The 22582-nt window shown below is 44.0% G+C and overlaps 1 protein-coding gene across 2 annotated transcripts in view; it reads right to left on the bottom strand.

The window, feature by feature from the left end:
- The window catches only part of RUVBL2 (RuvB like AAA ATPase 2), a 51485-nt gene that overhangs the window by 17479 nt on the left and 11424 nt on the right, over positions 1-22582 (bottom strand). Inside the window, exons 1-6 of one of the 2 annotated variants that reach the window (XM_068241145.1) lie at positions 11667-11755; positions 8563-8611; positions 5938-5993; positions 2410-2551; positions 1533-1662; positions 1199-1265 (exon numbers count right to left, since the gene is read on the bottom strand). In XM_068241145.1, coding sequence (XP_068097246.1) covers positions 1199-1265; positions 1533-1662; positions 2410-2551; positions 5938-5993; positions 8563-8611; positions 11667-11681 — 459 coding nt within the window. In that variant the 5' untranslated portion in view covers positions 11682-11755. Of the gene's footprint in view, positions 1-1198; positions 1266-1532; positions 1663-2409; positions 2552-5937; positions 5994-8562; positions 8612-11666; positions 11756-22582 lie in introns of those variants that run through there. The other variant, XM_068241146.1, reaches the window with a different exon arrangement.

Consider the following 22582-nt stretch of genomic DNA (forward strand, 5'->3'; position numbering starts at 1 on the left):
GCATTGATTCAACAAGGTGCTGAAAGCATTCTTTAGAAATGTTGGCCCATATTGATAGGATAGCATCTTGCAGTTGGAGATTTGTGGGACTCACATCCAGGACACGAAGCTCCCATTCCATCACATCCCAAAGATGCTCTATTGGGTTGAGATCTGGTGACTGTGGGGGCAATTTGAGTACAGTGAACTCATTGTCATGTTCAAGAAACCAATCTGAAATGATTCGAGCTTTGTGACATGGTACATTATCCTGCTGGAAGTAGCCATCAGAGGATGGGTACATGGTGGTCATGAAAGGATGGACATGGTCAGAAACAATGCTCAGGGAGCCCGTGGCATTTAAAATGATGCCCAATTGGCACTAAGGGGCCTAAAGTGTGCCAAGAAAACATCCCCCACACCATTACACCACCAACAACAGCCTGCACAGTGGTAACAAGGCATGATGGATCCATGTTCTCAATCTGACTCTATCGAGACCCATCAGACCAGGCAACATATTTCCAGTCTTCAACTGTCCAATTTTGGTGAGCTCGAGCAAATAGTAGCCTCTTCCGCCTATTTGTAGTGGAGATAAGTGGTACCCGATGGGGTCTTCTGCTGTTGTAACCCATCAACCTCAACGTTGTGCGTGTTGTGGCTTCAGAAATGCTTTATTGCATACTTCGGTTGTAACGACTGATTCAACGTTGCTCTTCTATCAACTTGAATCAGTCGGCCCATTCTCCTCTGACCTCTAGCATCAACAAGACATTTTCGCCCACCAGACTGCCACATACTGGATGTTTTTCCCTTTTCACACCATTATTTGTAAACCCAAGAAATGGTTGTGTGTGAAAAGCCCAGTAACTGAGCAAATTGTGAAATACTCAGACCGGCCCCTCTGGCAGCAACACCATGCCACGCTCAAAATTGCTTAAATCACCTTCCTTTCCCATTCTGACATTCTGCTTGGAGTTCAGGAGATTGTTGTGACCAGGACCACACCCCTAAATGCATTGAAGCAAATGCCATGTGATTGGTTGATTAGATAACTTCATTAATGAGGAATTGAACAGGTGTTCCTAATAATCCTTTATGTGAGTGTATGAGCTTGTATGTTTATTTTCACTTCAGGTTCATTTTAAATATTAACAATGTATTAGTAAGCAAAGTGACCCAAAGCATGGCAGGTTATTAGAAATGTAAATGAACTTACTGTTCCTGTTGCAGGTCTGTCAATCTGAACTTCTACAACCTCTCCTTCAATAATTTCTGTTTCTTCCCTGAAAAGACATCCAGCGCAGTGTTACCAAACATGCATGAAGAAATGCAATAAAATGGGATGTGAAGCTGCATTGGAGTGGCAAGTGTCTGTATAAGGTGATACAGATACATGGCTGAGGGAGTTGGGATAAGTGTCTGCACATTGTGATGAATGGCAATGATAAGGGTTGGAATTCCTTGTGAAACAACTGTGCCATTATTATTCTATAACCAGCCAAACTGTAACATTGGGAATTAGCACACAAGACAAAATGCCATCCACTTACTTTATCCTGACGCCGATAGACCTCCGGAATGCCTGGGTCAAAGCTTCTGTCTTGCTCATCTCCAGAGAAAAGATCTCACTACCAGCGATGGCAGTAAATGGTGTATCCGAGCCTAAGGCTTGAGCCATTCCTGTGTCCCAATCAAAGAAAAACAATGACATGCAGTCCATTATATTTATAATGCAACATATTTTATTAAATTTAAAGGGAACATGAATTAAGAGGGATATGGAGGCTTCCATATTTATCCTTTTAAACAATGCACATTGCCCCACAGTCCTGTTGATCCTCTGCCTCTAATGCTTTTAGCCACAGACGCTGAACAAGCATGCAGATCAGAGGTTTCTGCCACAAATCTGACAGGATTAGCTGCATGCTTGTTTCAGGTGTGTGATTCAGACACTACTGCAGCCAAAGATCTGCCGGATAGCCAGGCAACTGGTATTGTTTAAAGGAAAATAAATATGGCAGCCTCCATATCCCTCTCAGTTCAGGTTCCCTTTAGTACTGACATCAACCTAACCAGGAGCAATACAGTGTAGGCAAATTTACTGAAGGAAATGTGCAGAGAGAAGACACAGGGAGTGAAGAAGGCCAAAGTGAAGACACAGGTATAGAGAGATTCTTGCCTTTGAGGACAACAAGAGATAAGCAAGCTACTGCTCTCTGCAGTGAAAATAAATTGATTTTACACACGGAAATACTTTGGAATGCTCTCATATGTTTATTTTATGTAACTAAGAGTGGTTACTGAAATTTTAGTTTTGGGAGTGTAATCCCACTTTAAGAAATACATATAACAGACAGACCAGCAAGATGGATGAACTAGATAGAGACAGAGCAACAATGGAGGATATCTAGGACACAAGTATAATACCCATTGCAATGGCGGTTTTCCCTGTGCCGGGTTGTCCTGCTATTAACACGGCTCTTCCTGCTATTTTCCCCTCCTTGATCATCTCCAGAATGACGCCGGCTGCTCGCCGGGCTATTAGCTGTCCCACCATGCCTTGTGACACCTGCAGAAACAAGAGCCAATCAGCTTCCGGGGAATCCTGGGAGGCAGACAATGCTATGACTTTTCTTGTGGGATAAAGGCCTAATGTTTGGTACACACCATGCAATTTCCCATCAGATAGATGGGTCGATAGATAATTTCCGACAGGTCCGAACGTATTTCCGATCGTTTCTCTGATCACTTCTATGCAGATCGATCAGAAAAACGATTGGGCCAGATGGAAATGGTCTATTCGATCCATCTATGACAGGAAATTGCATGGTGTGTACCAGGCTTTACAAGTTAAACTTACACATCTCAATATACAGGTGTATTTTTACTGAACATACTTTCAAGACTGTCTACACAATTGTGTACAAAATCTTCAAATCTGTTTATGAAAGAGTCAGAATATTCTTAACTTCTAGTGTCCCAAAGGGGGAGGGAAAAGAACACAATGGCCCATATGCAATTTACTTTTTCTCCTGAGTTATCTCCTAGGTGACAAATTTCACACTCTTTAAAATAACTTTTCAGCACTTACAATTAAAAATGTAGCCAAAAGTTGGAGAAAGGGTGTCATAATTAAAATTTTCTTACTTGCTGGTGGATTAAAAGGCATTTTTTGACAAGGTGTGAAAATATCTCTTAGGAGAAAACTCAGGAGAAAAAATGAATTGCATATGGGCCCATGTGTCTTGCCCACTTTCCCTAATCAAGCACCTGCACCCCTACAACTCCCTAAATTCGGGATCCTCTTATGCTGGATACACACTATGCGTTTCCGTGTGCGACGCGGCCGTCGATACGCGTCGATTCGATTATTTCCGACATGTCCGATTCAAGCTTCGATGGATCATTAGGTCGATTTGCCATACTTTACATGGCATTCGACCTAAAAATCATCGAAATTCGTTCGGAAATAATCGAATCGACGCGTATCGACGGCCGCGTCGCACGCGGAAACGCATAGTGTGTATCCAGCATTAGTCACAGTGCTGGGACTGCCTAGTCCCATCCAAGCCACCACCCAACTCCATGTGGATAATTCAATGCAATGTCCACCATAACCATGATTCATGTCCCTTCTCAGAAGGGGAAGAGGAGGTCAGTGGGTGTAACAGCCATTAGTCCTAATCTAGAAGCCAGTGAAACCCTGCTGTGATGGACTAGCTAGATTTTAGGACATTATGTTTAGAACGTGGGAAAGGTTGTAGTGTGTGTGTGGTGTGTGTGTCTTTTGATCAATTACTATGAAAATGAAAGTGAACTCAAAACCAGGTGAGATTATGAAGAAAGTGTTCTAATAACTTCTAGCCATCCAGAGCATTCCTTTAGGCCTCCTTCCCCTGTGAAGATGGACTGACTCACTGGGTTGTCATCAGTGTGATTATGGCACTGCCAATAAGGTAAATTAGAGGGGGAAAATTCTAATTGCATTACTACACTTACTATCCATTATTAAACACTCTGCAATCTGTCAATGAGGTTTGTGTACAACCTTTTTCTTTGATATTTGTCTTTTACTCTTATGTTGTCCACACACAGTGGAACCAAACTGTTTGATTCTCATACATATTTGAAGTACACCCGAGGTGAAAATAAACTAATAAAAACAAATTGTATCTATGCCACTTATATAACTGATGTTTAACTCTTTCAGGCAGAGGAAAAAAAAAAAAAGGAACACAGCATAGTTATTTGTGTGCTAGGCACTGTACATACACGTCTGTCTTATGTCACCTTGGGTATCCTTTAACCACTTTACCCCCCATAGTACGAATTTCTCCGTCCCCCCCTAAAAAAACCAAGGGATGGAGAGATCCGTACCTCCCGCGCTCCCGCTGCTCGTGCACGCCGCCGCCCGCTCGGAGATCAATGAACGGGAAAATCCATTCCTGTTCGTGGATCTACGCCCCCACAATGATCTGCTGCTTCTATGAGAAACAGCGCGATCATTGTGATTTTCCCAGCCTCGTAGTGCTTCCTGTAAGCGTCCATCCAGACGCTTACAGGTCGCATGAACACAAACTCACAAATAGTAAAACTACACCTTAAAGCATTTTACATATACAAATACATTAGTTTTACACAATAAATTAACTCATTACCTCCCACACTCCCTAAATTGTTTTAATACAATTAAAAAAAAAAAAAAAGTTACCTTAGGGACTGAACTTTTTTAAATATTTATGTCAAGAGGGTATAACACTTCCTTTATAAACTATGGGCTTGTAATTAGGGATGGATGCAAAAACTGAAAAAAATGCACCTTTATTTCCAAATAAAATATTGGCGCCAAACATTGTGATAGGGACATAATTTAAACGGTTATAACCGGGACATATGGGCAAATAAATTTCATGGGTTTTAATTACAGTAGCATGCATTATTTAAAAACTATAATGGCCGAAAACTGAAAAATAATAAATTTTTTCCCACTTTCCCATTAAAAAACATTTAGAATAAAATAATTCTTGGCATAATGTCCCACCTAAAGAAAGCCTAATTGGTGGCGAAAAAAACAAGATATAGTTCATTTCATTGCGATAAGTAATAATAAAGTTATAGACGAATGAATGGAAGGAGCGCTGAAAGGTGAAAATTGCTCTGGTGCTCCAGGGGTAAAACCCCTCAGTTGTGAAGTGGTTAAAGAGAACCCAAGGTGGGCAGATGGGATACAGAGGCATGTTCTCTGCCTCATGTCATGCCTCTGTGTCCCCCAACCGCCACTCTCTTGTATGTGTAGTACGGATAAGGAATTTTTCAGTACATACAGCTTTTTTATTATAACATTTCATCATTCTGTCATATTTGCAGTTTACAAACCACACTGCGTGTTATACATGATAAAACTAATGTCCCTTTGCACTTTCCTGCAGTAAACCCTTATGTCAAGTTATCTCTCACTGTTTCTTTGATGTATAAGTGCTTCAGAAAACAGGATAGCTCAGAGAAGCTCTTTTGCATAGATAACAACTGAAGTTTTTTTTAAACTCTTCCTGTACTGGAAAATAGGAGACTATTTTCTTTGCTACTAATGTTCTATTTCTTAGCTGTACTACACATACAATTCATTATCTCATAAGTTTATTTTCGCTTCAGGTTTGCTTAAAATTAAAGAGCAGGGCACTCTCAACCTTTTGTGTTTTGGATTTTGTTATACATTTATTCATATTAATTCACTGTTATTACCAATTCTGTACTTTGCACCAAATCTGTATTTTGTACACTGGTGTATACCATTGTCTGTATTATTTTGTACCCGATGTTTGTTTCTTACTTTGTACAGCGCCACGGTATATGTTGCCGCTTTGTAAATCAATAATAATAATAATCCAGACTGCAATTACATACATACATCTTATATTCATTACAAAATTATTATTATTTTTTTTTTATGTTTACCGGCCGTGGTTCCAACGCATCATCCAACCCAAGACCTCTGATGTGGGAATGCGCACCTATAAGTAGCAAAAAGAAAATGTGTATTTAATCAGTAATATTCCTTATGATGCAAGAACATTAAATGTATAGATCTTGTGCACTCCTGTGAGCGGAGCCATCCTAGGGTCATGCTGAGATGGGATCTCATGACCACTGTGACTGGCCAATAGCTGTGATCAAAGTGAAAGTATATTCCACCAAATAAACGTTCCTGGCTGCTAGGATTCAAAGGCAACGCAGCAAGAGCTAATCGAATTCTAGCAAACAGGACAGGTCAGTGAGCTCACCAACTCCCATCATTCTGTACTTGACCACTAAACACCTCAGACCATGCCTTCATTTTCAGAAGTGTTTTTTATGCTCACAAAGCTATAGTTATAATTGCACAATAGAAAAGTTAACTTTTCTATTGTGTAAAATACCCAGAAGGGTGTGAGCGGTCCACGCTGCACTCGTTACTCTACTTTAATGACAAGCTGCTCCCAGGTCAAACAAACATGTGCATTTCGTTTTCTGGTAGTTTAAAATAGAGGTGAGGGTCCCTTCCAATAGGATGACCTCCTTACTGTAGTGGAAGGGTCCAGTACATAATGTTTCGCATGCAAACTGTTTTGGAAGCTAACATCCTCCATTAGTGTAAATTGTACCAGTTGTTTTAACTGGGTGCATTTATGCCCTTAAGAGGCTCTCCACACCTTGCTGTTAAGTCATTCAGATGCGGCCTGGCTTTGGATGTGCTGCCATTTCTGCCTACTGTATAGTTATATCTGATTGGATAAAATAATGATGAGGTATATAAGGCATGTGATGTTTGATCATTGTGCTGCTGAAAAGAATCAGATGAGGCCTTTAATTTATAGCAGTATTCTAAGATAGCAACTTCCAGCTCACTTATTTTAAAAAGGCATATATAAAAAAAAAAACAAAAAAAAAAAAAACACAAACTCCTACATTTTGCACTGCTTTTTTTAAGTACCCCTTTGCACTACAAATGTATATTTAATGCGGACCTGAACTCAGAACTTCCTCTCTGCTCTAAAAAAGATAGGCATCAGTGTAAAAACATTTACAGATTTTTTTATTCCTTTTTACAGCTTACAGAGCTCCTTCAGAGATGCTGCAGTGTAGTTACTTCCTGGTAGCACAGTAAGGCTTCTTGCACACCAAGACGTTGCATTAGGTGGCACGTTAAGGTCGCATAACGTGCACCTAACACAACGTATGGTGCTGCAAGAGCCAACGGTAGAGTGAGCCGCGTTAGGCGGCTCGAGTCCTATAATGCCTCCCAGAGTGGCGCTGATTGGCCAGCGGGACCACGTGATGCGGAGCGAGACACTCCGCATCACGTGGTCCCGCCGGCCAATCAGCGCCCGCCAGTGCAGTGAGTATTAAGTAGCCATGTGCGCGGCTACTGTAGCTGGCTCTTCCCGCCTCCTCTCCGCCCCCCACTGCGCATGTGCAAACAGTCTAACGCGGCTATAGCCGCTCCAACGCCGTAGCATGCTGCACTTTGCACAGAACGTGCAGCGTTACATGTAACGCAACGTGGGCTGTGTGAACAGCCCACTTGTGTTACATTGCTGTGCGTTGGGGGAGCGTTACAGGCGCACTAACGTGCGCCTGTAACGTCTTGGTGTGTAAGCAGCCTAAGGGTTAAACTCCTGCTTACATATTGGCTCTAAACTCCACAGACAGCTAGGAGCTCAAATTACACTAGCTCATTGCTTACTGAGAAGGGAGAATTACACAGGCTGTTCTTAATAAAAACACATACAGGGTAAACACAGGGTGGATTTCTCTGTGTTCCCCTTCTCAAGAGTTCAGATCTGCTTCAGGCCTGGAACCCACTAAAAAGCACTATCACAATCGCTAGAGATTTGTGACAGCGTTTTGCAAGCGATTTTGGGAGCAGTTTCCCTGCTCCTATACAATTCATTAGAATGGGAACACTCCCAAAATGCTGCATGTCCTGCGATTGTGATTTGCCTGATCGCAATCGCTCTAGTGGAATCTGTCCCATCCATTTACATGGGCAGAGTGTTTAGGGAAATCGCTAGCAATAGAAAGCCTAAACGCTCCAAAAAAAACCAAAAAAAAAACGATCTAGTGGGTTCCAGGCCTCAATGTACTGAAGAAAATTTGTCAGTGCTATAAATGCACAATGATGAAATCAACCTTAACAAGGAGGCACTGAATCTCTTATGCTTTATTTATATTAATTAAGTTCTATCCAGAGTGCTGCCCTGTGTTAGATTAAACTGATATTTGTATTGCATTTTTTTCCATTTTATTAATAAAACCAGATGACACTATTTAGAACACAGTCTTTGGTGCAAACTATAGGCAAGTGTACATTACACATCCTTCTGTTTCCAGTAAGGGTGTTTATTGGTGGTTCGCGTCCACGGCAACCATTCAGCTCAGACAAAAGAATAACTTCCAGCCTACAGCTTGCACCACATAAGCTCAAGACGATTAGCCACAAGCCAATAGAAGTTATTTGTAATTCACTAAATTATTATTTTGACAAATATAAAAATAATTCTAAAAGAAAACACAACAGATAAATATACTTAAAATGCTTACCAATTCTTTCAATCCTGGTGACATCTCTTACTTCAGGCACCTTGGTTGTCTAGGAGAAAGAAAACATGCAGTTACCAAAACAACCACAGGAAACAAATTACCATATTAAATAGACATTTATCTACCAAGAAATGTATGTGTATTTTTCATTACAGTGTTTTACCGGTTACACACTAACAGACCGAGCTAACAGATTGTTATTAGATCAGTTGCCAGAACCAACCGTATAGATGGTTTACTGAGGCAAATGTGCAATGAAGTTTCACTGTGTGCTCAGAATGTCCATCCAGATGCTTGTGAAAAAAACAGGATGTGAGCTGCACATGACGGCATGTTCAAACATATCTGCCAGAATAATCTGCCAGTGTGTGGCCAGCTTTAAGTGGACCTGAACTTTTGCACAGGACAGAAGGAAAATATGCACCCTGTATGTAGAGTTTAGCCTGCCTAAGCACAAGTTGTGATTTGATCCCTTCACTGTGTCAGCTGCCTGCCATGGCAGAGAGCTAATTGGTAAAAACAGGATGTTAACAATAAATATGCCTGCTTCCATGAAAAGCAGACAGGCTGTGGACCCAACCTCCACAACACTGCAGTGTATATGTACTAGTTGGATATGCTACTGCTAGGGATAATCAAGGAGATGCACAAAATTTCTCCTTGCATTCAAATTTCATGAAAATTATATGCAGCTTGAAACTGGACCAATCAGAATAACTTCCTGTCAAATGTTATTGGTTCAAATTCAAGCTGAATAACATGAAGTTAGAATGCAGGGAGGAACCTCCATCTCATTGATCATCCAGTGGACCTAATGTAAACTGAGCCTCATTTTGATTTTGGACTTTTTGTCTGCTTTTACCTTTACAAGATGGTGCGTGGGATAAGACAACAGAAGCTTTTTGTTCTGCTTGGTGAAGGCTGTATCTTATTCCCAAGCGGGTGGAAAAACTGCCCCTCGCCCCAATGCCAGCCAGCATGCCCTACAGGGCACAAGGGGAGTGAAGAGACCAGTGCCTGTGATCAGACAAGCTACTTCACGACATGTCCCAATTTGCATGCATCACTAAAACAATGCTTTCAAGGACAACCGAAGTGAGAAGAATATGGAGGCGGCCATATTTATTTCCTCTTAAACAATGCCAGTTGTCTGGCAGCACTGCTTAACTATTTGGCTAAGGGAAAAGGAGGAAACCGGCACTGCTGTCATATACTTTAATCCAAATACTTAAAAAAGCGGAGTAACATTATCCATTTCAAGAATTAAAATCCAAAGACACATACCATTGGTGACTGTGGGTGGTGCGGAGCGGTGGGTGCGGAGCCTTAGGCTCTGCACCCTCCGCACCACCCACAGTCACCAATGGTATGTGTCTTTGGATTTTAATTCTTGAAATGGATAATGTTACTCCGCTTTTTTAAGTATTTGGATTAAAGTATATGACAGCAGTGCCGGTTTCCTCCTTTTCCTTTAGCATTTAGATACTACTCTGACCTGAGCACGCTGAAGATATACAACATACAGCGCATACGTGTCAACATTGGACTGTGTCGCCCTTCCCCCCCCCCTCCTCCTCCTCCCTGGACAGCATACGGCTAGTGCAGTGCCAGCATTTTTCTTTTTTTTCCATCTACATGGCATCTTAACTATTTGGCTGCATCACACCAGAAACAAGCATGCAGCTAATCCAGTCAGATCTGAAAATAACGTCAAACACCAGATCTGCTGCATGCTTGTTTAGGGTCTATGGCTAAGCATTAGAGGCAGAGCATCAGCAGAATAGCCAGGCAATGTGCATTGTTTAAAAGGAAATAAATATGGCAGCCTCCATCAACCTCTCCCTTCAGTTGTTTTGTTGTAGTTAGGGCACATAAACATACGAGGCTGGTAGCAAACAGGGGAGCCACATGGTCCTAGTTCCCTCTAAATTGCTAAACCATCAAAGTCTCCAGTGAGCAATACTGTGAAAACTAAATCAGCACCCAAGACAGAATGCATACAACTAAATAGCACATTATATGCATACATTCTTTAATGCAGTTACCACCAACCACTGACACTTGTGCTTATAAATGCCACAATCCAGCAGATAAACCACTTTACATTCCAATCATCTGTATACATTTTACCATGATAAAGAATAGGGTGTATACAGTGATGATTTATGTACATTCCACCAGGGAAGATGTCTACTGCAGTAAAATTCCTATTGGAAGCCTGAGACTGATTCAATCAGGTGATCAAAAGTATTTTGAATTGTGCCGATCATGTATTACTTTGGGTCCTGTAACAATATGATTGCAAGACATTCAGAAAAATAAATATCAATCTCATCAAATCACTCATGTGCATCCTCCACTAGTAAGTTCACCTGGAGGCATTCATCACCTATAATACTGAACCAGCCAAAGAAGAGGAGGGTGTATAGAGAGAAGGTACAAAGTGACAGGTGTGTTTATAGAGAGAAGAACAGGCAGGGCATGCAATATATATATATATATATATATATATATATATATATATATATATATATATAGATAGGATAGATAGATAGGAGAACATGATGTTCAGTATGGCAGTGGGTACATGGAGATAAGAACAGGACATGCAGTATGGCAGGGTGTATATAGAGAGGATAACATGGTATACAGTATGGCAGGGGGCACAAAGAGACGAGAACAGGATATACAGTATGGCAGGGAGAGTATAAAGAAAAGAACATGATATACAGTATGGCACAGTGTATATATAGAGAAGAAAGGGATATACAGTATGGCAGGGGGGTAGATGCAAATAAGAACAGGATATACAGTATAGCAAGGTATGTATTGAGAACAGTATACAGCATATAACAGTATAGCAGGATGTATACAGAGAGAACAGGATATACAGTATAGCAGTGTGACTATACTGTAGATAGAACAGTATTGCAGGGTGTATATAGAGGCGTACATGCCGCATGTATAGTGCTCATTCATTCATACACAGGCGGATGTCCTGGTGGCAACGCACTATACCTCCTCCATACTCTTCCCTATACCCCCCATCTCTCTCCCTTGCCACTTCATACAGCCAGCATGCCCCGGCCTCTAGCCTCTCTTACCGCCATGGTTGCCATGCTGCCGCTTCTTCCCACTACACAACCGCCTGAACCACCAAAGGTGCTGCACTAAAACTGAACCACCTAGGAACTAGAACAGCGCTGAAACGTTCCGGCGATGTGTGTGTGGCCACACCTCAGAGAGGAGGGGACAGCGTAACTGCCAGCGAAAAGCTTCTGAGCTCCCCGGGGAATGGGAAGGAAAAACCCTGCAAGGGATGAGGCGTGAATAGAGTGACGTCATTAGCCACATGTCGGAGGACCTGTTCCTACATTACCCTAGCAACAAGAATGCGATTAGCTGATTGGTTGATGAATCAGTTTAGTCTAGTGATGATGTACAATGTGTAGTTTCTCACAGGTTTATCATAGAGATGGGAAGTTCGGATCTTTTCAATGATTCAGATGATTCGAATTGGATCACTGAAAAATCTCGGATCATTTTACTAGGGAATAGAGATGGGAAGTTCGGATCTTTTCAATGATCCGGATGATTCGAATCGGATCATTGAAGAGATCCGGATCTTTGATCCGAATCTCGGATCATTTTACTACCGGAAGCATTCGGGGGTGAAATGAACAGCAGGACAGGTCTGTGGACAGGAGAAGGGGAGGGAGTGGACACACAGAGAAGGGGAGAAGATGGACAGAGGGCAGGGAGTGGACAGGGAAGGGAGGAGGGACGAGCAGAGAGCAGAAATGTTTGCACGTAATACCCACATGCTGAAGTCATATGCTTTACATACATATATTTCACCTATATGTTCATCTGTACACTTTGAAAGAAAAGGTCGCACAGTGAAAGAAAGCATTCTCAGAAGTGAAGTGCAGCTGTTTAGTGCCGAGTGCAGGAGGATTATATTGCCTTTCAATCACACTGCCTGCAAAGTTACTGAGCTGTGCTGAGCCAAAAGCTTCCAATGTGTTCACTGTGCAGCACTACGGAACAGCCAGCCTATAATGGGCAGCACGTTATAGCCAGTATGTGTGCTCTACACATATCTGGCAGTGGCACCCATGTCCCCTCTCTCTCATCTACCTGTCTCCCTGCAAGGCTGCCTCCCATCCAACAGAGCGATCCCTGCTTCCAGGACCCCGCTGCCCGCTGAGAGGGGGCGTGTCGCTCCTGGCCCCGCCCCTTTTGCGATCCGAATCGTTCATTTTGATGATTCGGATGATCGACTCATAAAATAGATTCGGATCAAAGATCCGAATCGTTCATGATCCGGACAACACTACTAGGGAAGCATTCGGGGGGGTGAAATGACTAGCAGGACAGGACTTTCCCTGCAGTAGACAGAGAAGGGGAGGGGGTGGGCACACAGAGAAGGGGAGCTGGTGGACAGAGATGGGCAGGGAGTGGACAGAGAAGGGAGGAGGGACGAGCAGAGAGCAGAAATGTTTGTTTGCACATAATACCCACATGCTGCAGTCATATGCTTTACATATATTTCACCTATATGTTCATCTGTATACTTTGAATGCAGTGAAAGAAAGCATTCCCAGAGAGTACATTTGAAATTGGCGCCGGTAGACTTGGGCGCAGGATACAGCAGTATATGGCTGATCCTGCTTCTGCACAAGTCCGGGCCGATTTAATTACTATTCCCCCTCCAGGCCGCCATGGATGGTGGGGAATGAAATAATTCGGCTTCCAGCGATTGCTGGAGGCCGAATTATTATGTTTTTAAGCAACCTCGGCTCTGTCTTCTGACAGAGCCGACGTTACTCACTGAGCGCTGCAACAGGAGTGATTCCTATTGTAGTCTATGGAGGCGCCGGCTGCGCCCAAATCTAGCAGCGCTGAAAAGCACTGCTCCGTTCCCAGAAGTGAAGTGCAGCTGTTTAGAGCAGTGCAGGAGGATCATATTGCCCTGCAATCACAGTGCCTGCCCTGTCATTCTAGCCCAGCACGCTGTCTACAAAGTTACTGAGCTGTGCTTCTGAGCCAAAAGTTTCCCATTTGTTCACTGAACAGACAGCCTACGGAACAGACAGCCTAAAATGAGCAGCACATTGCAGCCAGTACGTGTGCTCTACACATATCTGGCAGTGGCACCCTTGTCCCCTCTCTCATCTACCTGTCGCTGCAAGGCTGTCTCCCCTCTAACTGAGCTATCCATCTCTGCTCTGCTTCCAGGACCCCCCTGCCCGCTGAGAGGGGGGCGTGCTGCTCCTGGCCCCACCCCCTTTGTGATCCGAATCACTAATTTTGATGATTCGGATGATTCGACTCACAAAAGAGATTCGGATCGTTCATGATCCGGACAACACTAGTTTATCCTTCTAATTTTTCAGATGTAACATGTCTTACAGTCAAACTAAACTACAATTTAATCACTCGCCATGAAACTTATATCCATTTCATTTTTATCTTTCAATCAATAACATGAAAAGTTATACTGAACCAAATTTAGCCTTAGATGCAATCAGAGTCAGGAAAAGGTCCTCCAACACCCAAGGCTGAGACACCAAAGTGCGTCCCTCCATCCCTCCACCCCAGCCGTCACACACTGATTGCTATTAAACTAGAGGCACCCCAGGGCCCCCAACACCTTAATCTCTAGTTATATGGCTTGTAGTTACTTCCATGTATCTCCTTTTCTTATTTCTTTCTGCTTCAAACACAATTAGGAATGACAGCTGAATGAATTGTGCGCCCCCTCCTACACTGCGCCCTGAGGCTGGAGCCTCTCCAACCTATGCCTCGGCCCGGCCCTAGATGCAATCTCATCTCACAATTATAAATGCAAAAGTTTGGATGTTTGTTACTCGATCACACAACACATGGCTGAAAGGATTTGAATGAAATTTGGCACACGCATAGTACATTACCTGGAATAATATATAGGATACTTTTTATCCCCATAACCAAAATGTGAGTGGAGACAAATACAAATTTCACTGGGAAAATGTAAACTGCAGCCATTCTTACACAGTTAATGGTAGGGGTCTCAAACTTTTGGTTGGTCAAACACAGTTGGTCATTGGGTGACTGGGATTAATATCCAGAAAAGTGGGTGGAGGCTACAAAAGCCTATCAAAATTCACCTATTGATTTTCAAGGGGAATATTTAATTGCTGCCATTCTTGCACTGTTAATGGCATAAGCCTCAAACCTGGTACAGTTGGTCATTGGGTGACTGGGGTTCAAATTCAGAAAATGGGGTGGAGCCACAGCCAATTAGATTTGTTTCATGTCAAATTATTGATGCCAAAGACCACAAAGCTTACAAACTAGGTCATTGAGTAATTGTGTGTTGGGCTGAGAGCACACATAACATAGCGTGAAAGGCTGCGTTGTATGTCATGTTTTATATTAATGTTGTGTGCGTTTTTTGTGCATGTTTACTGCGTTTTTAGTGCGTTTGCATGCATTTTAATGCGTTTGTGGTTCGCATATACAAAACAGGAAGTGGAAATATTTTGGGGGAGAAACACATATAAAAACGCATGAAAAATGCATACCATTGCATTTCCGACGACTCTCATTATGTGCATTTTTCTATAAATATTATGGAATAAAACCAGCATTTTTAAAAACGCAGGTTTGAAAACGCGTAGAAATTGCATATGCGTTATTATATGCATTTTTTCCTGTGGCCCTTAGACTTCCATTAGCTGTAAAAATGCACCTGTTTACGCAACGCTAGTGTTTCTGTGGGGAGGACTGAGGAGCGCGCAGCAACGAACACTGGGGGGGGGGAGGGAATGGGCGTGGCAATGTCATTGTATGGGCGGAGCTAACGTAATTATGTAACAGCGAGGCATAAGACAAATGAGACTTTGCATCATGGGTGTGCAGAAACTGTGTGATGCTAATAGTATACCGTAACCACAAAGCAGCAAACATAGCCATCTATGACCATTAAATAATAAATGCTGTAACAGTTACCCCGGACACCAGAAAATAAACCCGATGGGCAACATGTCAGCACAAAATAAATGCAATGCGGGAAACATGTCAGTACAAAATAAACGCAATGCGGGCAAACATGTCAGTACAAAATAAACGCAATGCAGGCAACATGTGAGTACAAAATAAACGCAATGCGGGCAAACATGTCTGTACAAAATAAACGTAATGCGGGCAAACATTTCACCAGAAAATAAACGCAATGCAGGCAAACATTTCACCAGAAAATAAACACAATGCAGGCAAACATTTCACCAGAAAATAAACGCAATGCGGGCAAACATGTCAGTACAAAATAAACGCAATGCGGGCAAACATTTCACCAGAAAATAAACGCAATGCGGGCAAACATGTCAGTACAAAATAAACGCAATGCGGTCAAACATGTCACCAGAAAATAAACGCAATGCGGGCAAACATTTCACCAGAAAATAAACGCAATGCGGGCAAACATTTCACCAGAAAATAAACGCAATGCGGGCAAACATTTCACCAGAAAATAAACGCAATGCGGGCAAACATTTCCCCAGAAAAGAAACGCAATGCGGGCAAACATTTCACCATAAAATAAACGCAATGCGGGCAAACATGTCAGTACAAAATAAACGCAATGCGGGCAAACATGTCAGTACAAAATAAACGCAATGCGGCCAACATGTCAGTACAAAATTAATGCAATGCGGGCAAACATTTCACCAGAAAATTAACGCAATGCAGGCAAACATTTCACAAAAAAATTAACGCAATGCGGGCAAACATTTCACCAGAAAAGAAACGCAATGCAGGCAAACATTTCACCAGAAAAGAAACGCAATGCGGGCAAACATTTCACCAGAAAATTAACGCAATGCGGGCGAACATTTCACCAGAAAAGAAACGCAATGCGGGCAAACATTTCACCAGAAAAGAAATGCAATGCGGGCAAACATTTCACCAGAAAATAAACGCAATGCGGGCAAACATTTCACCAGAAAAGAAATGCAATGCGGGCAAACATTTCACCAGAAAAAAAACGCAATGCGGGCAAACATTTCACCTGGAAAAGGAACGCAATGCGGGCAAACATTTCACCTGGAAAAGAAACGCAATGCGGGCAAACATTTCACCAGAAAAGAAACGCAATGCGGGCAAACATTTCACCTGGAAAAGAAACGCAATGCGGGCAAACATTTCACCAGAAAAGAAACGCAATGCGGGCAAACATTTCACTTGGAAAAGAAAGCATTTACTCACCTGGCAGAAGTCTCCGGCCTCTGGCGGGCTGCTCCCGGGACCATCTTGCTGCTGATCTTTTCTCCCGCGCTGACAGGGCTACGGTAAGATGGCGCCCGAAGCCCTGTACTGGAGACACAAATAGTCTCCAGTACAGGGCTCCGGCAGCCATCTTGCCGTAGCCCTGCTCGCCTGCCGGTGTCAGAACACCGGAAGACAGTTAGGCTGGAGCGGGGCTGTAGGCAATGAACTGGCACGGCGTCTATAGACGCTGCTGCCAGTTCATGAGTATAGAGTGGCCAGAGTCCCGAGGCCGGGACGTCCCGCTGCTGAAAGCAGGACGTTTCCCGGGACCTCATGCTGCCTGGGACAACGGACACCGAATCCGGGACGCGTCCTGGGCAATCCGGGACGTCTGGTCACGCTAAGTTAGTATACCTGCCCCAGTATAGCCAGTATAGATGCCTCAGTATAGTTAGTATATCTGCCCCAGTATAGCCAGTATAGATGTCTCAGTATAGCCAGTATATCTGCCCCAGTATAGCTTGTATAGCTGCATGCGGCCGCCGCTGTGTTACCTTAGCTGGCGGATGCTTCCTCTTTATATATCTTGGTTAGCTCAGCCCCTCTCCTTCAATCCCGTCTTCTTTCACAGCAGCGCGTCTCCCGGCTGCTGTGAAGAGGCAGAAGCAGGAGAGCGGCTTCCTGTAACGGCGATGCGTACCGGGGGTTGGGGACCCCTGCTTTAGGGGATAAAGCCGGTGTGATGAAAGATATTGCAGCCCATTATATTTTGCAACTTGCCATACTGCGCATGTGCGCAGTATGGACAGTGTATAACTGCGCAGGCACGTCTTCTTTCTATAATCACACCTGTAATTTTTTGCAACCACGGTTCCCGTTGAGCAAGAAGGGGGGATCCTTCCCTCCAGGGGTGTTATTATTTGAGCAAGGGGGGGGATTGTTCCCTCAGGGGTGTTAGTTGAGCAAGAAAGGGTATTGTTCCCTCCAGGAGGTTTATTAGTTGAGCAAGAGGGGAGGGTTCTGTGTGAGAATAGGGTTAGGTTGGGTTGCATTTTCTGATACAGATAGCTTGAAGTCAATGGTTAGGTTGCACTTTCTGATAGCTATAAATAAGTGCAACCGGTTGCAAAATCTTATAAAGTTTAAAAAAATGTCACCACACCGGCAATTACTTACCTAGGGGGGCTGCTCTGTAGCCTCCCTTATCTATTTGGTTGCGTCCATCTTCTCTCCCCCATGCCACAGGTTCCCGCTGGTTATTTGGGACATACGAGGGAGTGAAGATGTACGTGTCCAAATAAACAAAGAGGGCTACAGACATGGGCATCTGCATCTTGGGGCAAAATAAGGCAGCCAACCCCCCGGCCGTAAGCCATCCCCTCCCCCCCCCCTTCCGGCCAAACAGAGTGTCTGCTGCCTATCATGTAACAGTGAGGCAGCATCGGACCTCCGATTTTACGCGATTCCTGCTGCGGGTGTGTGTCTATCTCTGCAATAACGCAAGCACTGTATCACTAACCTTTCATTGCTGTGATTCTGTTATGACTCAGGTGATGGCTACAGACTTTTGCCACCTAATGCAAAACAATTCCCATTATGTCCAGTTTATGTGTGCATTGCAGGTTTTGTTCTCCACCATCTCTAGCCCTGGTCACACTACACACACATTTTCCTAAACCAAAAGAATAATGTTGAAATCTAAATTAGCGCTGCAGAGGTGGGGTTAACTTAACTATGCCGATGCGTTTAACTCGCAGGTCCATGTAACACCAGTACTTGCTCCTTTTGGGTTTAAAGGAGGAAGTAGTGGATTTACATGGACCACATCGGCTATAGGAAGCAGGGCCGGCGCTACCATTAAGGCAAAGGAGGCAGCTGCCCCAGAGCTTGTAGGGACCCCCAGTGGCTACAAGAGGAAAAAAAATTTTTGAAATCGGCCTTATAGTTTTTGAGAAAATCGATTTTAAAGTTTCAAAGGAAAAAAAAACCACATTTAAAAACCTGTCGACTTTAATGGTTAATAGCAAATCCACCTTAATTGCTAGAAACCCTAAATTTGCAGGATATGTTAAGGAGATCATTAGGAATAAGAGGAAAAAACTATTTTTCAAAAAGACCTTATAGTTTTTGAGAAAATCGTTTTTAAAGTTTAGAAAGAAAAAAGTATAGTTTTAAATGCGGTAAATGTCACTTTTAGTAGCACACCTAACGGTAGTGTAATTTTACATGCATCAAAAGAAAGAGCAATACATTTCCTGACGGGGTTTCCAGGGGGTCCATACGCAGCCGCAGCGCTTTGGCCAGGGATCGCTATACAGCCGCAATATGGCTGTATGAAGATCCCTGGCATTTTTTCCTATTTTCCCAATTTTTTTTATGTTTAGAGTGTGGGAATTTAAAAAAAAAAATTATGTGGGGTCCCCCCTCCTGAAACTTTTTAACCCCTTGTCCCCCATGCAGGCTGGGATAGCCAGAATGTGGAGCTCCGACCGATTGGGACTTCACACCCTGACTATACCAGCTGCAAAAAAGGTCCCCTAATGCCGATTTTTGTTACGGGGTATATGTTGGGGGCCCCACAGGTTTATTTTGCCCTGGGGCCCCATTGTTGCTTAAACCGGCCCTGATAGGAAGAAGTATAAGTACTTACCCCTACCTCATCACTACAATCATTCCTCGTTATTTAGGCTTTGACGTTCACACGTGCCCAATGTCACTGGCCTCCACAGGGCTGGATTTCTGAAATGGATATACAAGCCTGGGCTCAGTGTGGCTGCTGCCAAAGGTGGACATGGAAGAGGAGTCACTGCATATGGAAGAGGAGGCTACAAATGTAAAAGGGAGCTGTTGCCCAAGGTAGCTGTAAATGAAATATAGAGGCTACCTTTACATGGATGTTTCACATGGAGGTGGAGGATGTACATCAAAGATGAAGATGGGACACTCTCTCACTCACCCACCCCCCTCCATAAAGCAGCACCTATTTGCCTAAGAGCTAAACAGCATTTCTGTAGTGACCCTTACAAGACAGCCACCATTTCACCTCTGGCACTGCACATCTCATATCTGACATGGTCCTGAATCATACGCTATGAACTCCCATCCATGCTGTAAACCCAACCCTTTTCTTAGCCAAATGGTTTATTAGCATTTCAGATGTGTGAGAAGTACTGTATTTTTTGGAGTATAAGACTCACTTTTTCACCCCCAAAAGTGGAGGGGAAAAGTCACTGCGTCTTATAGTCCAAATGTAGGGAGTTCCTGACTTGTGAACGCCTGCCAATAAGGACCTCCAACCTGCCGCAATGTCGGGGACTCCCTGTACTGTGCACATGCAGAGGAGGACACAAAGGCATAGAGGGGGACAAAAAGGGGCATAGAGGAGGACACAAAAGGGCATAGAGAAGGACACAAGGGGGACACAAAGGAGCATAGAGGAGGACCGAGGAAGACACCTGGGGGACACAGGAGGACACAAAGGGGCATAGAGAAGAACACAAGGGGGACACAGAGGGGCATAGAGGAGGACACAAGGGGGACACAAAGGGGCATAGAGGAGGACAGATGAAGACACCTGGAGGACACAGCAGGATGCATGAGGTACAAAGAGGGCATAATTCACAAGATTCCCCTTCACCATGGATGCACCAGGTTTAGTATATATTTATTCTCCTGGTTTTTGTCCTCTAAACCTAGGTGCGTCTTGTGATCCGGAGCATCTTATAGTCCAAAAATATGGTATATGTCAGATACCCCTGTGTTGTCCCCAATCCCTGTTACCTTTTGCCCCATGTTACTTTGCTGTCACTAATCCCCACTGGCACCTGCCCCTGTGCTGTCCCACTCCTCTGTCATGAGCTCTGCTGCGTCTGTCCCATCTACTCATCATAACCAGTGGTGCTCATCCGGATTCCGGATATCCAGGTAACCCGGATATCCGACCTTTTTTCAGCTATCCGATTCGCATTCAGATTCCGGATTTCTGTGGAAATCCGGATAGTTATCTGCGGATAGTTGGCTGGCAATGCGGATATCCGCAGAAATCCGACTATTGAGATACTGTAAGACGTCCAGGACGTCATTGAGCCAATCAGAGGGCTCCCAGCAGAAGCCCTAGCAACCAATCACAGAGGGGAACCCTGGCCAGCCCCACCTGACCTCATTGAGCCAATCAGAGGGCTCCCAGCTTAAGCCCTGGCACCCAATCACAGAAGGGAACCCTGGTCAGCCCCCCCTGTATAATAAGGAGGGCTGCCATGATGAGAAATATCGTCCTTGCTTGTGAATGCTCACTGAGAGACATGCTCCAGTGCTGCTGGCCTAGCAAGTGCTGTACACAGTGATAAACCTAAATCTGTTCAGTGGTTAACCCCTTCACTATCACTACACTATTGTTATATTGTTAATTAGCATGATTTCATTGTGTGACAGTCAGAGTGTGTGCTGCAGGGCTGCTGCAGCTGCTATGTGTGTGTGTGTGCTGTGCACAGACCAGGCCAGCTGCTGCCTGCTGGCCAGCTATTAGCCTTAGCTAGCTACAGTATAGGTTAGGGATTAGGGAATAGGATTACTGTGTTATTGTGTAGTTAGTACTGTAGTACTGCAGTCAGTGCTAGTAGTTGTTAGAGTAGTAGTACTACTGTGTTAGCTTACTACAGAACTGCCAGTGTGACAGTTAGTGTCTTCTCCTCTGCTGTCTGACTGTCACTCGGCACTTGGCACGTGTAACGTGGCACTTGGCACGTGGCACTTGGCATGTGTAACGTGGCACTTGGCCCTTGGCACGTGTAACGTGGCACTTGTCATGTGGCCCTTGGCACGTGTAACATGGCACTTTGCATGTGGCACTTTACACATGGCACGTGTCACATGCAAAGTGCCACGTGCTAAGTGCCACATGCCAAGTGTCATGTGCCACGTCCGGCATGCTCCTGGCAGACATTATACCTACTGCTGCTGCATTGCCCTGCTCCTGCTGCCTTTGCTGCTCCCACCGCCAGGGTGCCACAGGCCACTGCTGCTGTGCTGATACCACCTATATTTAACCCAAAACACAATTGCTGTGTAATTTTTTGGAGGTGTCATGGCTGAAAACTGCCATGTCCCAGATGTGCGGTTGGACTTTGGACACAATGGGCTTGATTCACAAAGCGGTGCTAACTGTTAGCACGCCTGTGAAAACCCCCTTAGCACGTCTAAACAAGCTTTTCGCGCATAAAACTTTACGCGCGCAAAACTTTATGCGCATAAAACTTTACGCGCGTACTGCACAGAGCGCAGGGCGCTCCGCTCGAAGTGCCCATTAAAGCCTATGGGACTTAGCGCGCGTAAAACTTTGCGCGCGCAAAGTTAGCGTGCGATCTGATTGAGAAATCCGGTGCTAACCTACTTAGCACCCTGGTTAGCGCGTCTAAAGACTTTAGACGTGCTAAGTAGGTTAGCACCGCTTTGTGAATCAAGCCCAATGTGGGCTGCACAACCGCTGTCTGGAACCTAATCCTGATGTTAATTGACAGCCATTTTTTTTTTGGGGGGGGGGGAGATTTTAAGTCCCCACATTATCAATTAATGTTTCCCTTTAAAAAACAATGATGCTGTACTGCCTCATTTACCCTAAAAAACGTTTTTTTTAAAGCAATTTAAAGGCCATTTCCGGTTTTTCTATCCAGATATCCGAATCCGCCCGGATATCCCGGATACTGGGGTTGGATATCCCATTCTATTCGGATACCCAAAAGTTCAGATCCGGATATCCGATCCGGATATC

Source organism: Hyperolius riggenbachi, chromosome 6, assembly GCF_040937935.1.
Source record: "Hyperolius riggenbachi isolate aHypRig1 chromosome 6, aHypRig1.pri, whole genome shotgun sequence".
NCBI lineage: Eukaryota > Metazoa > Chordata > Amphibia > Anura > Hyperoliidae > Hyperolius > Hyperolius riggenbachi.